Source organism: Sebastes umbrosus, chromosome 15 (genome assembly GCF_015220745.1).
Source record: "Sebastes umbrosus isolate fSebUmb1 chromosome 15, fSebUmb1.pri, whole genome shotgun sequence".
Lineage (NCBI taxonomy): Eukaryota > Metazoa > Chordata > Actinopteri > Perciformes > Sebastidae > Sebastes > Sebastes umbrosus.
Window position 1 is genome coordinate 6,730,321 of NC_051283.1, and position 16,563 is coordinate 6,746,883.

At 38.3% G+C, this 16,563-nt stretch overlaps 1 protein-coding gene across 4 annotated transcripts in view; it reads left to right on the plus strand.

Annotated features, from left to right (window-relative positions):
• The first annotated feature begins 3,273 nt into the window (after positions 1-3,273).
• The window catches only part of LOC119502832 (septin-7), a 41,916-nt gene continuing 28,626 nt past the window's right edge, over positions 3,274-16,563 (plus strand). For 3 of the 4 annotated variants that reach the window (XM_037794047.1, XM_037794048.1, XM_037794049.1), the window contains exons 1-2: positions 9,464-9,663; positions 10,014-10,015. In XM_037794047.1, the coding sequence (XP_037649975.1) occupies positions 9,609-9,663; positions 10,014-10,015 (57 nt within the window). In that variant the 5' untranslated portion in view covers positions 9,464-9,608. Of the gene's footprint in view, positions 3,279-9,463; positions 9,664-10,013; positions 10,016-16,563 lie in introns of those variants that run through there. The other variant, XM_037794050.1, reaches the window with a different exon arrangement.

Consider the following 16,563-nt stretch of genomic DNA (forward strand, 5'->3'; position numbering starts at 1 on the left):
GGAGTCATGGAAAAAAAATGTCATATCCAATAAAATGTAGAAAAACAAGCAGGGCTTTGTGAAGGACCCGGTTATTCTGACAGTTACCATCTGGCCAATACTCCTGTTCCCACACGTCCTCACACCAAAAGAACAGAATAGGTTGTTTGCCAATGACTCCCAAAAGAACATATATGACCATTGGAGAGCACCAGTGACAGACGCACGTTGTGAAACGATCACAGTTTTAAACACGTGGTTATGTACGTGATAAATTAAGTATGTTACACATGTGACGTACGCTATTTAAGTAAACTTATGTATGTCTGTAGTTAAAATAAATCAACGTTGTCTTTTGGTTTCACACGGCACATGAGCAGCGGCCTTCTCGGTGAAAGTCCTTCTCTTAGTTTGACCCATCCATCCGCTCCGACCACCTTGCTACTTGGACTTTTTTGCTCAATATACTACGTCACTAGCCGGCAATCTCTGGTTCTGAAAAGTGAAGCCAATGCAGAAGTGCCTTAAACTTGCATTCTTTCTAACAGCCAGCAGGGGGCGACTCCTCTGGTTGCAAAAAGAAGTCTGATTGTATAAAAGTCTATGAGAAAATGAGACTACTTCTCACTTGATTAACTACCTTAGTAAACATTGTAAACATGAGTTTATGGTCTCAATCGCTAGTTTTAAGGCTTCTTCAATACAGCATGATGTTCATTTAGTAAATGATGATCCCATTTAGAGTCAAATAGACCATAAAACAGGGTATGCTTTAGGGCGTGGCTATCTTGTGATTGACAGGTCGCTACCATGGCGTTGTCCGGTCTGGGAGTCGTCCGTGTTTACGTCTTAGAACTTTAACCCTTTCACAGTGTGTTTTCAGTTCATGAAAGTTAATTATAATATTTTGGTCGCTTAATATTCAGCGTTCGGTTGTACTTAGCTTCACCCTCTCGTGTCACTTCTGGCTCCAAAAAACCAAGATGGCGACGGCCAAAATGCTGAACTCGAGGCTTCAAAACGGCAGTCCACAAACCAATGGGTGACGTCTCGGTGACTATGTCCACTTCTATACAGTCTATGTACGTCACCTAACTTCCTCCTTTGCTCCATAATTACTACGGCTGCTAGAGGTTGCTGCCTAACAATAAAAGCAAAAGCTGCTCGTACAGATGACCTATACAGCCATTTTGTTGGTTGAGGATGGTCTGTCCTGTTCCCATCTCTGACTTGCTGAGCAGTTTCCCTGTTTTATACTGCTACATTGCATACTATAGACTACCTGTGAATAAAAACAGAACAAAACAGAGAACTATAAAGGGCAGTCGGAGAGTGCAGACCTCTGCCAAGGCTGTTTCCATAAGTGAAAAATGATGCATGTATCTGCCCTGTGATTCGGATCCGCTCCAAAATTGAATGGGTTCTTCCTTGGCCTATGCTACACTTTTCTGAACCGAAAACATAACCTCCTTGGCGGAGGTAATTACTTGTGCTTGCTTTTATTTGTAACTTTGGAGGCTTGTTATAGCTGAGAGCTTTCATGCAGGAAAACAGTGAGTTTGTTTCAGTCCAGATTTGTGTGTTGTGGTATATGCTCTGATACATCATTTAACTTTGATTGATTTCAGTGACAAATATGGGTATTCTCACATTTAGTATTATATCGCTTATTATTATTACACTCATGTCAACATATACACATGTATATGTATATCATACGTCAATATATATATATGATAAAAATTGAGCTTATTGAAGGTTCAGTAATATCCTTTTTCCACCAAAATTAGCGCGCATTTTACAATGATTAGTGAGGTAAAATTACTGTTTCTGTCAATGGAGTCTGGCAGCTTTAAGGAGAGCATATGATATCTGTTTCTTTTCACATTTAACTCGGTGAATTAAGGGTTTATTTCGACCAAACCAGAGTTGGTGATTGTTGGAAAATTGGTAAGAGTAACCAAGACAGTTTTGATGAGTTTTATTTTGTTTCTATCAAGTTTGAATGAAGTGTGTTTCGATGATGTGGGAGGTAAAATTACTGTTCTCTGACTGGAGTCTGGTGGTTTTAAGAAGAGCATAGTAACGGCATGTTTTGTACATTAATAAATTATTAGAATTGTGCAAATCCCTGATGATTTTATTTATTATATACTGTATGCACTTCAATGTGTCCACCCGGTGTCATGTTTCCATCACTGCCTGGTTCTGCCCGTTAAAGGTTTCTGTCTGTTAAAGGGACATTTTTTCTTGCCACTGTCGCACCAAGTGCATGCTCATGGGGGGGTCTCTTGTTGGGTCTCTAAATTATAGAGTACGGTCTAGACCTGCTTTATATGAAAAGCGTCTTGAGATCACTTCTGTTATGATTTGACGCTATATAAAAATAAATGTTATTATTTCAATATACCATAAATACCCAAATACTACAGCAGAGTCATTTGTCCTGGGAATTAATGCAGATTGTAACCTTTCCCACAAAAGACAAGAGCCAGATGTTAGTGGGTGTTGGGGGCTTTTTTGTCCATTCGAAAAGAGGCTTTATTCCCACTCTCCCACCTGTGCTCTACTCTTATGTTCACCACTTCCTCCTAGTCAAAGCTGTTTCTCGTTCCCTCTCATTTTCCTTCCTTTCATCCTCCTTTTCCTCTACGATCCACCTCAACTCCCTCCTAATCATTCAATCAGTAAACAGAGCACATTCACCATCCTATATGTTCTCTGTGTGTACCATCCAGCTGTCTGTGTGTATCTTGCTGCCTGCAGCCTGCAGCATGTGGTTGATTCATTCACCAAAACCAGCATCAAGACTCCAAAAAATGTCCTTTGAAATCATGTTTAATTTAAAATACAATCCTTCCTAACATTGTGACTCACTTTTATTCATGCTTCTTATTTTTACAATGATTACGTAATGTGCGTCACTTTGCTCGCATTTCTGTACCATGTGGCAACAGATGGGGCAAATCTGTGCTCTGGTTATCACATATGAACAAAGAAGAAAAAAGACTGTACACACACTATACACAATCACCACATGCAGGCCTTCCCGTCTGCTCTCCTCGCTGTTCATATGGGATTTTTTTTCAGTTCTTCGTGGAGGCTGATAAATGCAGAAGCTGCTCAGTAGCTCTTGCTTACTTGTCTTGAAACTAATGTCTAAAGAAAGAAGTATAATTCCAACCTCGGGGCTGGGAATTTTCACTTTTTCAGTAATTGGACTTCCCACACTGAAGCACATCAGCCTGGAGATAAAAGTGAGGAGGAAGAAAAGACTAAAATCTCCCCGAATAATGGATGTGTTCAATTATTTCTGAAAGAAGTCTGGAATAGGACAGTAGTTATTCAAGGAAGACCCTTTGTGGGGTTCTTTTTTGTGTTCAACACCTCAGTGTGCTAAGCTTTTCTGAGTTTTGACGTGAACTGAATCTCTAAGTTGATGGGAAAAGGTTGTGACTGTAATAGCGGCACACAGCTCGTGGCTTTGTGTTATGGTGGATGGGAGATGAAACAGAAATGCACTTTCAGATGGAAAATAATGATGACAATGAGGCTTTTATGTCAAACTCGCAGGAACATCAAAGAGAGCAATGCCAGAGGAATGTGGAGCCAGATGTGAGCGCTGGTGACTAATGTATTCACACATGCAGGAAATGGAGTATATGGAATATTCACACATATGCACAGTGTAATGGCTGAACAAAGACAAAACTGAGCTCGTAGTTTTTGGAGCCAAAGAGGAAAGATTAAAGGTTAGTGTTTACCTACAAAAAAAGCACGGACCAAGCCAGAAATATAGGTGTAGTCATGGACTCTGACCTGAGTTTTAACAGCCATATTAAGACAATTACAAAGACAGCCTACTATCACCTAAACAATATAGCAAGAATTAAAGGACTGATGTCTCAGCAGGATTTGGAAAAACTATGCCAAGAAAAATACAATGCATGTGCACCATATCCTCATACAACGGTTCATATGATATCTAATTTTTCATGTGTTTTCCTACAAATGTCCAGCACCTTTCACTCCAGTCTTTTCAAAATAAATTTCTGTCTTCACAGGAAACTACTTAGTTAGGTTTAGGAAAAGATCGTGGTTTGGGTTATTATAACTCCGGAAGTGGCGTAGCTTAAATACAAAATGTACCTGACAAATAAATCAGCGTTGACTTCTGGTTTCACGGGTCACGGGGTACGAATACCAGTCTCCTGGGCGTAAGTCTGGTGTTTTTTGAACCACCCCTCTACCACGACCTCCTCCCTACGCAGCGTTTGTTGCTTTTTATACTTCCTGGTTCACGTATTTGTGGGATATCTATGAATTACAGTGCATTACTTTTCATAAGTATAGCTACGAATGGTGTATGAGCACAGCCTGAAATGTAACACGGAGCCTTCGTTCATGTTATCAGTTACACTTGTGATTTTCCTGCTTAAAGCTCAGTAATGCTATTGCATGCTAAATTGTTGGCATAGAGCACCAAAACCAAAGACCTACGGAAAACATACGAATGATTTCCTGTAGCCTACATGGTTGCATCATGTAACAGTGATTTTGATCGGTGAGAAAAATCTGAAACACTGCATTGCACTGTAATGCACTCACTGCAGTAGATACAAATTCTTAGACATGAATCCCAAAACATTTAGCTTTCTTTTTAGATATTGTCTAAATATTTTTATGATGATCTCAGTTCTCCATGGTTTGATGCCCTTGGTTTTTTTTGTCCATCAAATGAACCAAAGAAATCAAGTTAACTGTCTGAAACATCCACAATAAAAGCACTTACGGCCTTTATCTTTGGCATAATAAAAAAGACCGGCATGCACTCTGTGTGGCACCTATAAAATATGAATGGAAAATGAAGTCCCCCTGCCTGTCTCTTGAGGTTGCGTAATATTAAAATGTTCTTTAAAGTGAGAGGGCCGTTGAGCTTGCTACAGGCCTCCAGCCTCCCTCGGCCTGCTCTGGGAGGAAGAGCCCACTTTCTTCTCCCTGCTAATGAGAATGCTGCAGGAGATGACAGGCGGCTCTTCCACCAGCTCCAATCATTATCTCTCTTTTCAGACACACCGACTATACACTGCGTGCCCATGTAGCTCATGCATGAGCGCATATGCACGCCCGCTCCCCGAGCCCCCTGCTACGAAAGGACAGTAAATAGAAACAGAGAATAAAATGAGCACTGAGCAAACCCACACTAAATTGGCAAAGGGACAATTGTTTGCTGCTGAACGGAGACAAACAGTGTTGATGAACACACAAGTTGTTTCAACATTTTTGCTAAATAATAGAGAAAAAATAAATACAGCATTTTGCATAAGTTGAGTTGTTTGACAATATCACGGCAGGCAGGTATATGACACCCTTCAGCCAATGAGATCCTAAACATCTGAGGAAGCAAATGACTTCCCTGATGATGAAATCAGAATTGTGCATAGACGCTGAATAATAATTCCATTATCTTCAATTTGAAATTAGATTCATAAAAAAGCCTATCTGGATCACAGATGGCTTTGTTATGTGCAGCCATTTCATCTCAGTGCTGGTATTAAATCTCACGCTTCTTCCATTCACTATACATTTCCATTCATTGTAATTCTTAACGCATGAGCTCAGTGGTTTATTGTATAACTAGATCCTTATTCACAAAATATATCAGACCCAGGCTTGTCGCATTATATTACACACACTGACACCTTGTGTGTGCATTGTGCCATAACTCGAGGACTAATAAGCAGCAGGGGGAGCAGCAGCAGGGATCTCTGTCATGACATATATTATATTTATAATAATAAACTTTATTTATATAGAGCTTTTCTTAACAAGGTTACGAAGTGCTTTCCAGAACAGCAGATACAAAACAGAGAGAGGGTAATACAACAACAATAGAATAAAATACAAGCAACAGAGGGATCATAAAAACTTAAAGGTGCAGTGTGTAGAATTTGGCAGCATCTAGCGGTAAGGTTGCAGATTGCAACCAACTGAAACTTCTTCCGTGTGCCAAGCTTGTAGGAGAACTATGGAAAACGTGTTTGGTTTGTCCCCAGGGCTACTGTAGAAACATGGTTGTCTGCTCTGTGAAGAGGACCCGCAAATAATATATTCCATTTCTCTCAATAGATCCCCATAAACACCACACACTGTTCCTTTAATTTAAGTTTTATGGTACTTGCACTTTACTTGAGTGCCTCCATTTTATTGTTCTTTATACTTTTACACCACTACATTTATCTAATAGTTAATAGCTTCTTTGAAGACCAAGATGTTACCAACAAAACATATGATCATCTTAAAAATTACAATGCGTTGTTATGGATTAATTCCCCAACAGTATATAAAGTAGTTATAATATCTCCATCTCTACTAGTAACATTAAAATGCTGCTTACACAGTAATGCATCAGCAACCCAAAATCCAATAAAATATCACTCTGACGAGCGCCATTCTGCCACGTGAGCCGTGTTTCCACCAAGAAGTTTCTGTTCATTTTAGTCCCTGGAACTACTTTTTTCCTTCAGCTCATTGTTGACTGTGTTTGTGGTCTAAATACCTGCGAAGATTAGGAAAATTAGTCCTCTGACGTGTGAAAAAGCAACATGGGATGAGGGCTGCTGGTGGTCACAGCGGTAAACCCACTCAAGCCTTAAAATGTCCCCAGAACTTAATTAAGACCCTGGTCCCTTTGGTCGAAACGCAATGAGGTCCTCAAAAGGTTCCTAGTTCCAGGGGAAAGTTCCTGCGGTGGAAATGGCGCCATAAGGACTATTTTAAGTGAATTTTTTTCTGCTGAAAATCCGCGATTACAATATGATTTACAAAAGACAAACGTAAAACAAAATACAAGAAGAATCAAGTGAACTGTGACTATTTAAAAAAAATTGCAGGATCAAAATGAGGACAGACTACTAGTAATGTATCACATAATAATAATAATACACTCAGTGGCCACTTTATAACTGTAAAATCAAATGCAATTCAATACAACAACTCAGTTATAATAAGTCTACTTTTACAGCGAGATACTAATGTCCCACTACAGGGTAATAAAGTGTAATTCAAACTGGTGGATAGGGGGAGAATAAAATATAATATGAGGCCAGCTGGCAACCAGCATAAAGGCATTAACAGAAAATGTATAAACAAATATTTCACATTAGAATTGAATAAAACAATAAAACAGGCAATAAAATAGAACGAAGTAGCACTAAAGGAAGAAATATGCTCATCAAACATATGAGCACACTGTATTGGCCATTTCGGGTACCAAATATTTGTCAAATAAAAACACATATCTCTATCTAATTTGTATTCTGGTGGCAACACATGTTAATCTGCTGTAAATATGTAAACGATATGAAGCTCTATTAACAAAAAAATCCTTTCACTTTATTACTGTAAAACCACAGTGGACAAAAGAATATTAATCAAGCCAAAAATTGCTGTTTATTATCAGTGTAATTATATATAATTTACAGTCATTAAGTATTTTCAACCGTTCCACCATCTGCAACAACAGCTCAATCAATTGCACACATAATGACACTGAGCAACACAGATGGCCCCATGTAAAGCCTGAGTGTACGTCAGCTGCCAGCTTCATATAATGTGATGCGACATGCTCATTTTCCTCTTTGCCACACTCCATTTCATTTGATTTCACACAGCCAGAGGTTGTAGTGATACGTATATGCAGCTCAGAGCAGCAGCTCTGTGCATTGATTTTACCGCTGCCTCGCGTAGGATGGTTCGTGTCTGCTGTGCTCTTTGATAGAAGCAAAACACCCAGAATACTGTGCAGCACGCTGTACATCGACTGTATCTTCTGCTCTGTATGTCAGTCAGTCCAACACCAGAGTGATATATCTTAACTATAAAATAGATTGATGGATTAACACTCACACACAGTCATTGTAGATTTACTGTATGAAACACTGTGCTTATCTATGTTTATTTTTATATTATAGGCTGTGCACTTCAGCCTATACCATATTTCAATGCAGTGTTGGACCAAAAAAGGTGCCGTACCCTATTTCAGTGTTGCATGACATGATCATTGCATGTGTCTTGGATATATTTATATTTTCACAAATATCTTGGTAATATATCCCACTTCAAATGTATTTTTGTATGCATTTCATTACAATACGTCATACATTTCCACAGTTTGTTCATAGATCTACTTTTTATATAGCTATTTATACAAACCAAATTGCACACAAATATAATATTGCACATATGCTACAATGAAACCACCTGAAAGTAGGATATCTGTTGGCCTACAGATTAAATTAGATAATAAGAAGGAACACCAAAGGCAATTCCATATAATGTATGGGCAAGACTGCATTTTTTTTTAGCTCCAGTGATGCAGTCACATCAAATGTCACCTTGAAGTAGGCTACAGTGTGTCAAATCAACATAAATTGAGTGAAAACTTATTTATATATGGCGTTACACAATAATGATTAAAGGTACTCATGTGGACAAAAAATGACATCTTTTTACACTATATGTCTGTTGCATTTTTACATCTCTGATATATTGTTAATCTTTAATCATATACTGCATTGTGTAATAATTGTTTGTTTTTGTGTTTTGTATTGAGAGTGCCTTGGTACAAGCATTTCACTGTATAGATTCCTGTGGTTCCTATTATAGATGACAATACAGTTGAACTTAAACGTAGAACAGACATTCATGATCATAAAAGGAGAATGACTTTGGTGACTTTTTCTCTAGCACCTGCAACAGGTCCACTTCTCCAACACTTTGGTTCATGAAAAGATACCCTTTGAGATTAAGTATTTTTTCCCATAGGCAGATCTGTCCAAAAAAGCAACACAATATGAGAATGCATGAAAAAATTAATTGTAAATTGTATGTAATGTAAATATCCTCTAGATGGCACTGTTGACTGTCTCATTTCCCAAGAGACAGAAAGTGTTTTGCACACTTTTAGTGCTGTACACTCTACACTGTTGTATAGATTAGATAGATAGATAGATAGATAGATAGTAACTTTATTAATCCCGAGGGAAATTCAAGTTTCCAGCATCACAGTTCCATAGTGCAAAATATGTTAGTAAAAAGGCAGTAAAAAAGTTAGTAGTGTAGAGTACAAAGTAAAAAAATATATACCAGATATAAAAATACAAGGAGATGAAGAAAACTGTTAAAAGTGAATATAGTGCAAGGTAACAACTGTGATACACGACTATTAAAAAAGTGAATATAGTGCAGAAGAGACTGTTAAAATGAGTATAGTGTATTATTATCTTAGTTAGTTAGTTAGTTATCATCAGAGGCAAATGTAGACATCTGCCAGTCTTTATTCTAAGTCTTTATTTATTTAAAAAAGTAAATAAACAGCTGTATTCATCACAAACTGGTTGAATTTAGTTGGTGTTAACTTATGTATATTTGCATCAGGACGTTCTATTCAAATCTCGCGATAGCATCAGTCGGTATTCTCCAAGGAGAGCTTACGCATTTTGCTTTGACGTTCTTGCGTCAATCCTACGCCATTACGTCCAATAACGTGCGTATGATCCCGCTCGGTACAACTACTACTACTCTGCTGAGAGTTAGTTACTGTGAGTTGAGTGAATCTGTGAGGGACAATGTCGAGCGGAGAAACATCGGTTAGTGAACAGGAGGGGAACGGAGGAATAATGGGTGAGTTTACTCATATTTATTAAACATTTCCTCCTCCGTGTGTAAAGTTAAAACGTCAACTTGTTGAACAGTCTCTGTGTTGAGCCTCGCTGGCTGCTTTCACACCAGACTTCATGTAAAAACTAGGAGTTTAACGACGCGTCGCTTTACCGGAGCAGCGTCGCTCCGCACCGCGGAACATGTCGCAGTCTTCCGGTAGTTTAGTGTTTAATTAACTAGTTAACCTGCTTTAGTTTGGTCGCTACCACCACCACGCTGTGTTGTGGTGTTAGTTAAGGTTATTGTTAGATAAATGTGATACTTCAGAGTATAGAAAGTCGTGTGTAAAAGTCCCCTCGCTGAAAGGTTAGCTGTTGTTTGGTGATTTCGACGTAAAGTGTCTCTTAATGAGTTCTAGCTCAGTTTAATCTTCAGATTTATGAATGGAGTCTGGTGAGGAAGTCTCTAACTAACATTTAGCACGGCACCTTATCCTTTTAACCATAGTTGGTTTACACCATGGAGGATGTGTTATGGTACGAAGGCATTTCCTGTTTGTTTTTTTGTCATGCTCATAATTAGCTACGCAGTGAAGCCTGCTCATTGCAAGAGAAGTGTCTGCTGTTGCAATGAAGCTTCACATGGTTAAACTGGTATGTTATATAAGATTGGATAGCTATGTGAAAGTATATAAGTTAGCTACGTAGGTCAGTGTGTTATCCTCCCAGGTGGTAAAACAGGTCTGTCTGTAGTATTGAAAGCTGAAAACTTGTCAGCTAATGTAAATATGTTTTATTGATTTTCAAAGATTTTATCCCACAAAAATAACAGATACAAAACATGTATAAGTCAAACAAAATAGATGTCATTCTTCAGATCTGTTTACAAAGTTAAGTCCAAATTCCCTTCCCAACAAACCCATCCATAGGATCACAGGTTACAGAATACAATTAGGTGCATGAAGGAAAGATATACAATAAACAAAAGACAGTGGGGAAAAATAATTAGGAAAATAAATTATAAAATAAATAAAATAAAAATAAGATAAAGAGAGAAAAAAGAAGTGGGGGGGGGGGGGGGGGGCTGCTCACTACTGTAATATGACATTCATGTTTTCCACTCTACTCTTCGTCAAGGGGTTCCTGCAGAGTCATAAAAATCCAAAAAGGGCCTCCATATCTTATCAAAGGCTTGAGAGAAACGTTTCAGCGTGTATTTAATTCTTTCTAGTTTTAAGAAATACATAATCTCTTTGACCCAGTGAGAAAAGGATGGAGGAGTGCGTTGTTTCCATTTTAGGAGAATCAAACGTCTCGTAAAAGGAGTGTAGTAAAACCAATGACCACACAGGCCTTATCTGGTAGGCTAGCACTGGATTCCTTTGGTATTAAACCAAAGAGGGCACAACTTGGGTACAGGTCGAATTGGGTTCCAAACATCTCGCTAAAAGCTTTAAAAATACTTATCCAGAAGGTGGAGAGATTCAAGCACAGCCAGAACATGTGCATCAAATCTGCTGGTTCTTGTCAGCTAATGTGATGGTACATTAATAGATTATTTCCATCGACAGCCACAGAAATAATTCTGTATTTAGAACTTTAATGTTGACCAAGTCATGTATTTCATCCTGTTAAGTATGTGGGTAGTTAAAATAAGAACTACCTGACTCACAATATTCAAATCTAACTGGATGTGGTAGCCTCTCTCTATAACAAAGCCACACAACCATACACTTGCTTCAGTTTAACATGCCATCCACAAGAGAGGAGGAAGTACAAGTACATGCAGTGATTAAAGGCTATCATGGGAGTAAATTGGTGCTATCTTGCAGTCAGAGCCAAGTGGCATATTGTTTGTGCTGTTTGCATAGTGGCAATGACATAGCACAGATGGGCAGGTCAGGCATCCAGCCAGACAGAAAGAAGAGTGTCAGATGGCGTGGCAGTCAAATACCAGGGGGAAGTCTGTGGTGACGGAGTTGTGTGTGTGAGTGTGTGCTCTCAGTTTGTTCAGGTGTTAGTGTAATATAGTTTAGCGTAATTATTTCTAAGGGCATCAATTGGGGATAATCATTTCTCCATATGCAGTGAGAGGCTTGTACGTGGCCTATTTCAGGGTTGTAAGTCTGCAAACGCACCTCTGGTCTACATTAAATTGTCCTTATCTTCACAGTGATGTTAAAAAAAGACACATGCACAGTAGCAAAGAGAAAGTGTCACATCTGTTTTGGTCCAACTTTCAATAAATTTACTTATCTTTCTATGAATACAGATGAAGTCATCACTTTCACATTGTTTGCTCGGTTGCAAATAGAGAATAAATTTGTGTCAATGCAACGCTGTCGGCTTCAGTATACTCCAATGTGTGTTTTGAAATAGGCTGTAAATTGTATTTATGCTCAGGTGGCGCATGTCTTCACATCTGATTTTATACTACAGACTGAGATTAGACTTTGAAAATCACAAAATGAGACAACATCAGATCTATTTAGGGATGCATTGTATTGTGAATGTGTAGAAACTGTATCATATGAATAATTTCATGAATTTATTATGTGACTGACACAGTGACAAAATGGATATTGTGTAGGGGTGGGGGGAAAAAACTACATATGTGACTACATACGGGCTGAAAAATCAAACATTTTTCCAAAATAAAAGTCCCTATATGTGTATGATTCAACCTTTTTCCCATGTATAATATACAAATACACTTACCCCAGTGATATAATACATAACAACATCAGTTATGGGATTCAGGCAACGCTGCAGTGTGGGCTTAATAATAGCATTACAGCACCATAGTGTGTGAGACTGAGAAACTAGTGCACTGCACATGTGGGGGGAGAATCAATGCAAATTGCACGCAGGCTGCGGTGCTGCTGAGTTATGAAGCAGCTGCACACTGACAACGTGACTGAAAGGTGCACGGCACACAAGACGGAAACATGCACAGTGCAGGGTTACAGTTGAGCTGAACTCGGTGAATGGGAATGTTTTAAATCAACATGCTTCACAATCTAAAACTGCCTACTATTGTATATTTTCCAACTTATCACTTGTGTTCGACTTTCAGATATGACTTTTCACTAACATGTACTGATAGTTTCACACTCCTTTAAGTTAGGGATGCACCGATATCGGGCGAAACTGACTCAAATAACTGGATCAGGTATCGTGGTCTTAGTCGTTTAGTTGACTAATTGGTTGTTTTGGTCTTAGTCGACTAAAATTTCTTTAGTCGATTAGTCTATTTTTATGCTTCTTTTCATGCTGAATGACTTATTTCCAAGGAACTGCTGAGCACATCTTTGGTAAACACAAGATTTAAAGTGAAGCTTTGTGATTCTCGGTTACAGATCTGTCGATTAAATCAACTTATTGATTAGTCAACAAAATCGTAGTGTCGAGTGTTAGTCGACTAAGAATTTCTTTGGTTGAGGACAGCCCTAGTACATTATATACTGGAATTCCTATGCTTGCCATGCAGGGCAGGTAATGAGCCACACTAGTCCTACTAGTTCAGCTACCAGAAAAGTAACATTCATCACATCAGCAACAGCTGCCTCTGAATGTTTATCTTCGAGCATAACATTATGACATAAGCCAACAGTCTAACACCTGCTGATGAAAAGTGGCATCCGTCAGTGTAACACAGGTGGCGTGTTGTTTTTATGTGGCACACAGCCGTGACAAATGCCATCGTCAGTAAGAAGTCGGGGGTCTGTTCAAAATGTAACTTAAAGGGAGATTTGTCAAGTATTTAATACTCTTATCAATAAGGGATTATCATAAAGTGGGCATGTCTGTAAAAGGAAGACTCGTGGGTACCCATAGAACCCATTTTCATACACATATCTTGAGGTCAGAGGTCAAGGGATCCCTTTGAAAATGACCATGCCAGTTTTTCCTCACCAAAATTTAGCCTAACTTTGGAGCATTATTTACCCTCCTTTGCGACAAGTTAGTATGACATGGTTGTTACCAATGGATTCATTAGGTTTTTTTTAGTTTCATATGATGCCAGTATCTTCACTCTAGCTTTAAAACTGAGCCTACTACAACCTAAAAATTGCAAGTTGCGTTGATGTATTAAAGAAATTAGTGTTGTTAAAACAACATTTCTAACGAGTTATTATCGCGTTAACTTTGTCAGCCCTAGTAAATATACAAAAGAGAAAATAAGACAGGTCTCTTAAAATGAACAGTTAATTGGTTTCCTTTTTAGTTAAATCTACATTTTCATTGCATACAAAACAGTCAAAATTAAACCCATTTAGTGTCTTTAAGTGCCATATTACATTATGGATTTTAAATAAAAAAAAATTTGAAATGCAAAAAAATAAATTAAAAAGTTGTTAGCTAAAGTTTTAGCTGCCAAAAGCACACCAGCAAATAATGTTACCATGTGCCATATGCCAGTCCAACAGCAGCGACATACCACTAGACAAAGTTGTAGAGCTTAATCTATTAGTAGTCAACTATTAAATCAATTGCCAACTATTTTGATTATCGATTAATCGGTTTGAGTGATCTTTTACAAAAGAAGTTAAAATTCTCTGATTCCAGCTTCTCAAATGTGAATATTTTCTGGTTTCTTTACTCCTCTATGACAGTAAACTGAATATCTTTGAGTTGTGGACAAAACAAGACATTTGAGGACATCATCTTGGTCTTTGGGAAACACTGATTGACATTTTTTTTTACTATTTTCTGACATTTTATTGACCAAACAACTAATCGAGAAAATAATCGACAGATTAATCAGCAATGAAAATAATCAGTTAGTCGCAGCCCGACAATGTGGCACACTAAAATACTTCTTTAATATTTTGTATTGAAATGGGGTAAAATGTAAAATAGCTAAGCTTAAACTTGCTATAGGAATTTTTCTATAAACTCCATCTCTGAAACTCTGTCTATTCCCATGTGAGGCAGGCGAGCGATCTAATTTGGGACTTTTTTCAGACGCACAGTGCGTATGGAGCCAAGTCCTATCAACAGAGAAGTTTGGAAAAATAACAGTGTGGGGAATGGATGATGCACAACATGTCTGAGCTCTCCTAAGGTCGTGGGAAGGGGTTTGTCAGTAAGCACTGGGATCCTCTCTGCTGTTAAATTCATATTCAGTGCTCAGAGCCCTGCCTCTGGGCTAGTTGGACCTCCTTGTAACCCCAGCTTCCTGGAGGCTCACCACATTGTTTCCTGTAGTTTAGAACAGCAAAAAATGCATCATGCATTTCTCTGCAAAGTTACTGTCGCATTGCTGTCCGGCAGTGATTTCATTTGTCAGTGACACTGGCTTGGAACTGAAGGATGTTGGTTACACTCTAGACTATTTAATGAGTGCTGCTTTACTTACTTTTTAAATTGACTTTGTGCAATTAACGCAAACAAGCTGCCTCAATTCTCGTTTCTTTGATGAAAGTAAAACGGTAAAGTCTTGCTTCTCCTGTGTGGTATGGCACGGCTCGACAGGAACCATTCTTTTTGGTTTTTAATTGGCAAAAGTTGTGGATAGTACCTTGTATATGTGCACTGCGGTGCAAGTGCATGTGGTATTTCGAGCCCTGTATGTGTGAAAGTACACAGTGTTGCCCAGATACATCATTTTCAATGCAATAGGCCAGGTGTTTTGACTTAAATGTCTTGTCTCTATCTGTATAGTGTCTTTGTGTAATAAGCGTATCCTTTCACATAAGGGATGAGGTTATGTTTTGCAACCATTTGCACATTGTTTCAGGCTGAATGTTTGACTGCTCTGCTGTTCGTCAGCTGTCTCCAACACAGGAAGTAGTGGGGAGAGAGGGCCCAGGGATGTAAGCCAGTAGGCTGATAGTCTGTCAGAAATGTGTGTGTGTAGTTGTAGTGAGACCAGTGTGACGAGTGGAGGATGCATCGTCTTAAAAGCTCACATTAACTGGTGACAGCTTCTGTAAACGCACAGGGAATAACGACTTGATGATACTGTACAGTTTCTCTACTGTAGGTCTGACTTTTTTGGCCCATAGTGCTGCAGTAATGTGATGCGCTAACAGTCCTTTTAAATGATGTTCACTCACTGTAGCTTTTGTCATACACAGTATTTTTCAGGGTTTCCACCAGAATCTTGGGTAGCTGAGGTGATTATGAAAAATAATTTACGTCCAGCAGGACAGAAAAAAAGTGCGGATCCATTATTTTTTTTGAGGTTTTTATATCATCCTGTTGATTCACAGTGGTGCTCTTTATGTATTCAAATACGAACATTTAGGTTTTGGTCAAAGAATGTATTTCTCAGCATCAAAATGCTATTTTGCCAAGCCCTTCTAAAAACTTCTGGGACCTGTTCTCCAGATTCATTGTAAATCTGTGTTTTATGTCTGCTATTATTTGAAAAAAGGATATCCCAGCCTTTTCTGAGTGTCTCCATTGTTTCTACTAGATTGTCTGAAAGATCATTGTGTCTTTTTACTAATTTATTTCTCTGTTTCTTTTTTTGTTCCTTTCTCATGGACCTGCCCTCTTTGACTGCTGCCTCCCTGCATCATCTTATTGTCTTATTGTCTCTCCAACCCAGCTGTAAGTACTCTCCTTATTTCTCATCAGCCTGCAGGGCTTTATAGATTGTACATAGTAAAAATGGCTCATATCAAATTCAGTGTTCACCAAATGTTTGTAAATTAAATTTTTCTTTCAGATCTTTCCCTATATATTTTTTTTAATTCAGTCATTTGTATTGGACACATCTACAGCTGAAATAAATTAGATGATTTAAATTGTGCAGTGTACCCTTTAAAGTAATAGCAATTCAAAATAATTTGGATTTAAGCCTTTAGAATTATCAAATGTCGTTAAACACAGATATGTAGGGCTACAACTAACGATTATTTTCATTATTGATTAATCTGCCCATTATTTTCTAAATGAATCAATTAATCGT